Source organism: Otolemur garnettii, unplaced genomic scaffold, assembly GCF_000181295.1.
Source record: "Otolemur garnettii isolate 467f Iridium unplaced genomic scaffold, OtoGar3 scaffold00091, whole genome shotgun sequence".
Taxonomy (NCBI): Eukaryota; Metazoa; Chordata; class Mammalia; order Primates; family Galagidae; genus Otolemur; species Otolemur garnettii.
The window spans coordinates 7985866-7991807 of NW_003852486.1; the positions used below are offsets into that span (position 1 = coordinate 7985866).

Sequence of the window (5942 nt, forward strand, 5' to 3'; positions counted from 1 at the left end):
CTGATCCCAGATTCTTAACAGCTATGTGCATGGAATATTTAAGCCTCAGTTTTCCACTCTGTAAAATGGGAAGTAGTAAAGTGGAACCAACTGCAAAGGATGCTGGATAGAATTAGTTAACTGGAGTTGAAGGTTTCACTCAAGGCATTAGTGATGAGGAAGCTCTCCACAATCTTGTCAAAATTCCTGGAATATCCCTACAGGATTAGCATTATCCCTTAGCTATGCAGAGGGGGAGACTCAAAGAAATGTAAACAGCCTTCTAAGGACCCAGCCAGCATGCAGGAGAGCTACAGCCCAAATTCAGAGAAGCGAATGCCAAGCCTGGGACCTCTAATTTTTTTTTGAAACAGAGTTTCACTCTGTCACCCCTGGTAGAGGACCATAGCATTTTAGCTCACTACAACCTCAAACTCTTGGGCTTAAGGGGTCCTCCTGCCTCAAACCTCCCAGTAGCTGGAACTACAGGCACCCTCCACAACACCTGGCTAATTTTTCTATTTTTAGTAGACATGGGGTCTTGCTCTTGCTGGGGCTGGTCTTCAGCTCCTGGGCTCAGGTGATCCACCCACCTTGACCTCCCAGAGTGCTGGGATTACAGGTGTGAGCCACCATGCCTAACCTTTCTTAGCATTTTTAAACTGACAAAGAAAAATTGCACATAAAATATATGCACAATGTACAACATGATGTTTGAAATACGTACACATTGTGGAATGGCTAAATGGAGCTGATTAACATCTGCATTACCTCACATACTTACCATTCTTTTGTGAAAACACTGTATCTACTCTCCTAAGTACACATTACATTTCAGTTAACTATCATCACTGTGTTGCACTGGATCTCTTGGGCTTATTCCTCCTAAGTAAAAAATTTTTTTTGCAGTTTTTGGCTGGGGCCAGGTTCAAACCCACCACCTCTGGTATATGGGGCCGGCAACCTACTCCTTTGAGCCACAGGCACTGCCCATAAGTAAAATTTTTAATCCTTGCATCAAACTTTCTTAATTATTTAATCTTCTTGGTTACATAAGGAGAACTGTCTGCTAAAATTCCAGGTGCTTAATCAGTAGTTCTTAAAGTGTGATCCTGGGGCTAGAATCAGTGTCAGCATCACCTGGGGACTTAGGAGAAATGCCAGTTCTCAGGCCCCTACCTCATCCTTGGATAACAAGTAGAAACTCTGGATTGGGTGTCAGGAGTGTGTATTTTCCCTCATAATTTTCATGCTTTTTTTTAGACAGTCTCTGAATCATCCAGGCTGGGTGGCTGACATCGTAGTTCTCTGCAACCTCAAACTCCTGGGTTCAAGTGATCCTCCTGCCTCACCCTCTTGAGTATCTGGAACTATAGGTACCCACCACCATGCTGGCTAGTTTTTCTTTTTCTTTTCTTTCTTTCTTTCTTTTTTTTTTTCTTTAAGAGATAGGGTCTTACTCTTCCTCAGGCTGGTCTCAAATTCCTGAGCTCAAGGGATCCTCCCACCTTGGCCTCCCAGAGTTCTGGGATTATAAGTGTGGGCCACTATTCCTGGCCATTGTTAAAAGGTTGGAAAATGTAAGAGTGACAAGCAAGTGCCTTTTAAGACACTTTTTTTGCATCTTTGGGCAATGCCAGTTATTAGGACATGTAGGCTTGAGAAAGCTGGGCCCTGGCCCTGCATTTTTCACCTCTGTTCTACTCATCCTCCAGGGCCAAGATCAGCTCCTGATCAGTCTCATATTTTCAAATGAATTTGTTTCCTAGCTCAAGCCATGACAATATTTAAAACTCTTCCTAGAGGGCAGTGATTGGAGATGCTATGCTGAGGAACTTAGAAGGTGTTACCTGGTGGGCAGGAGCAGAAGCTGGAGTCTCCACCAAGCTCAGCAAGATGGAGAGAAGAAGGACCAAGTGGAGGGAGGGAGCCATCTGAGTGCTGGGGGACAGATGCTCACAGCTGCAGAATGCTGCAAAGAGAGCATGGAGAGTTATTTTCCAAAGGGGAGGCCATGTGCACTTCTGACAGGGACAAAGAGATTTATTTTTTGGCTTTACCAAGGTCAAATTGATAAACAAAAAATTGCATATGTTTAATGTATACATCTTGGCTGGGCCGGTGGCTCACCCCTGTAATCCTAGCACTCTGGGAGGCCAAGGCAGGTGGATTGCCTGAGCTCAGGAGTTCCAGACCAGCCTAAGCAAGAGGAAGACACTGTCTCTAAAAAGTCTGGCACTGTGGTGGGTGCCTATAGTCCCAACTACTCAGGAGGCTGAGGTAGGAGAATTGCTAAGAGTTTGAGGTTGCTATGAGCTGTGATGCCACAGCACTGTACTGAGGCTGACAAAGTGAGATTCTGTCTCAAAAAAAAAAAAAAAAGTGTATGCATCTTGATGAATTTGGACATTTACCTACAATCAAGTGCTAAAACATATTCCTCACCACCTCCAAAACTTGCCAGTGTTCTTTGGTGGTTTCTTTTGGTAAGAACCTGATGTGACATCTATTCTCTCCACTTATTTTATGATTATTATTATTTTACAGAGACAAGGTCTTGCTCTGTCACCCAGGCTGGAGCACAGTGGCAGAATCATAGCTCACTGCAGCCTCCAACTCCTGATTTCAAGCAAACCTTCCACCTCAGCCTCCTGAGCAGCTGGGACTACAGGCATGTGGCACCACATCTGCTTAATATTTTAATTATTATTTTGCAGATAGGGAGTCTTGTTCGGTTGCCTCAGTTGGCCTCAAATTCCTGGCCTCAAGAAATTCTCCCACCTTGGCTTCCTAAAGCACAGGAACTGCATCTTGAGCCACCCCAGTCCTTCCCATTTTTCAGTGTGACAGGTCTAACACCATCTTCTTAATTGAAGGGTCGAAGATACAACACAGTATTTTAAATTTTGAAACACATGCATTTAAGAGAGTTGGTTGAGGGAAAATACTGAATTAAGTAACAAGGTATTGGGACCATAAAATATGGCCAAGAAATTAGCAAACAAAATCCCCAAGATACCCGAACCACCCAGGCTTGAGAATTGTAGAGGAATTAACCCTCTCCTTCTTGCATCACCTGCTCCAGGCACCAGGTCACCAGCCACACCCTCTTTCCATCCCTCCTATGCTCAGTCCCCAAATCTCTCTGTCCCCAAATCTCTCTGTCCCCAAATCTCTCTGTCCCCTGTCTGCTCCCCGCCTTTCCACGTCTCCAGTGCTCCCAGGTCGCCATCACCTCCCACCTTTTCCTGCCTCCCAGTCACCATCCCTCTCCACCTCACCTGGGTGCTGTGGGCAGCTCAGGCAGCTCCATCCAGACAGCGGAGCTTTTATGTCTCCCAAGAAGAGAGCAGGGGGTGGGCGGGGGAAGGCGGGTGGGGGAGGGGGCTTAGGAAGCCGGGGGAAGCGCGGAGGGGGCGGAGAGTCACCCGCTCCAGGGACTTTGAAGAGCTGACAGGTGAGATAAGAAAAGGGCGTCTCCATCGCAGGGAGATGCGTCCCCTCCTCAATTTCTCCCAAGACCCAGGAGAGTGTCTGCCCTCGCTGAGAGTTATCTGCCCGGTTCCAGGAGGTGTGTGTGTGTGCACGTGCGTGTGTGTGCATCTGTACGTTTGCGTGTGTATGTTTGTGTGTGCATGTGCGTGGGCATACGTGCACGTGTGTATGCCCCTTAGCGTATCCCTCCCCACACAAAGCCTCCCCATTTTTCTGCACCCCTACCTGCCCCGCTATAGTCCCCTCGGACCCCACAGCTCCCTGGCTGAGTCCCCCGCCGCCCTGTTTGCTTGTATCCGAGTTGTTGTCTGTTCTCCCCCTTATTATGGCCGGTGGAGAGAGTCCATCCCTCTTGCTCATCCCTCTGTTCCTAGCCCTGAAGTTTCAACCAGGAGTGCTCCCCAACCCCGCATCTGGGTACATATGGAGACAACTTTGCTTGTGGCGACTGTGGAGGGGGTCAGCACCTCTGGGTGCGACCAGGGGCGCCGCCCGTGTCCCGCAGGCAGGACAGGAGGGGTCTGTGGCAGCCCCAGGAACGCCACCAGTAATTCAGTAAATAGGTGCTGGACCAATCTCTCCCTCTCTGCCCCTGCTTGTCTGTGTGTCTATCTCTCTCCTTCTGTGCCTTGGATGCCCCGTGGCCAGTCCGCGCCCGGCCTGGCTGTCCTTTGCTTCAGAGGGGTGGGGGCGAGTCCCCCAGCTTTGGTGAGGAAAAAATGACAAGGAGGTGCAAATGGCTCTGATGGGAAAGAGGTTGAGGGGGTGCTCAGGCTGGTGGAGTTCAACCAGGGAGAGTCGGGGAAGTGACTCTAAGACCTCAATGTCCAGCTAACCAGTTTGCAGAAAATAGAGTAATCCAATCTCTTTCTTCTCTCTTCTCTCTCCATCTGTCTCTCTATCTCTGTACTTCTCTATCTACCCCCCACCCAAGAATGTAAGAAGTGCCTCTGTCTTCATATTTCTGTACCCGAGGGGATGTCTGTCTTGAGCTCGCATCTCTCTCAGTGATTGGCAACCCTCCTCCTGTTTCTCCGTCTCTGTTACTCCATCTTTCTCTCTTCCCCCGTTTCTGTCTTTCTCTGTGACTCTCCCTTTCTCTGTCTCCCCCATCTGTGTCTCTCCCTCTTTCTCTCTCACCATCTCTATCTCTCTCTTTCTCTCTGACACTCTTTCTCCCCGTCACCTTTCCTTCCCTCTCTCTCTCTCCCACTCGCCTCCTCTCTCTCTCCCTGTCTCCCGCCACCCGCACTTTCTCCCTAGACATGAAAAGGACATCCGGCGCCCTGGGGCTGCTGTGTCGCGCTGTCACCGCGAGGGGGAGCCAGATAGCGTGGACTGCGCGGCGAAGCCGGCCGCGGTGGCGCGTCTCCTGTCTGGGCAAACCTGAGCAGAGCTTCTTTCCCAGCCCCATTAACTGAGATATAATTCACTTACAGGGAACTGCAAGCATTTAGTGTGTGCCATGAGATGAATTTGGGCGTGAGCACCCCAACACCATCACATAGCCAACAAAGTTCCCTTGTGCACCTTTGTTTGGTTTTCTTACATTTTCTTTGTTGAAGAAACATTTAACTTGAGATCTACCAACCCTCCCCCCCCCCACACACAATACGCCCTTGGGAGTGCAGTCTTGCTAACCCCGGTGCTAGGCCACACACATTTCTAGAATTTGTTCATCTAGTGTAACCAAGAGTCTTTTCTAACCACAATGGTGGAAAACCAGGAATCAATACAGAAGGCAAGTCAATATGTGGAAATATTTTATTATATACATCTAATATTGAAAATGATGATTTCAGAAAGATTCAGATGTTGAAGAGGTAAAGAGGCAGGAATCTGCGGGCAGGAAGAGACATTTTGTAGAGACATTTCAAAGGTGATTCTAAAAACATTTCTGTGAGAAGTCAAGGTGAGTCAGAATGGAATGGAGCTACAGAAGTGATCAAAAAGTGAGAGCCCCATGTGAAAACGTCACCGATGACCATGCTGCATCCACACAAGTGATCAAGTGGATGATGCAAGGCTGACTCAATGGGATTTTGTCCAAGGACAGCAGCAATGATGGGGGGGGGGGTGAAATGAGCAGCAGTCTTAGCCTTCAAAAGGCAGCAGACATCAACTGTGAAAAATACAAGACAGGACAAGAGGGAGGCATAGAATAGTGAACACTGGAGACAGTTATGTGGGGTGATAAGGTCCTTCGTTGCAAAGGAACAGGTTGTATCGTTCCAGTTTTTGTTTTCCCTGCAGGTGTACAGATAATATTAGCTGACCTGAAAAGAAGATAGGATATTGACCAGAATGGGAAACGAGAGCGTTTCTTTGCTGGCTTTGTCTGGAATGTTCTCCCCTGGCCTTGCATGAATGACTCCTTATCTTCTTCTGCTTGGTGCTTTTGGGATGTCCATTATCTTATTCATTTATTTACTTATTTTCCTTTTAAATTTTTTTAATTACAAATACAA

General features: G+C 47.8%; 1 protein-coding gene across 1 annotated transcript in view; it reads right to left on the reverse strand.

The window, feature by feature from the left end:
- GALP (galanin like peptide) overlaps positions 1 to 1913 on the reverse strand; it is a 6977-nt gene extending 5064 nt beyond the window's left edge. Inside the window, exon 1 of the mRNA XM_003795422.2 lies at positions 1830 to 1913. Coding sequence (XP_003795470.2) covers positions 1830 to 1913 — 84 coding nt within the window. The remainder of the gene's footprint in view (positions 1 to 1829) is intronic.
- Between the last annotated feature and the right edge of the window lie 4029 nt (positions 1914 to 5942).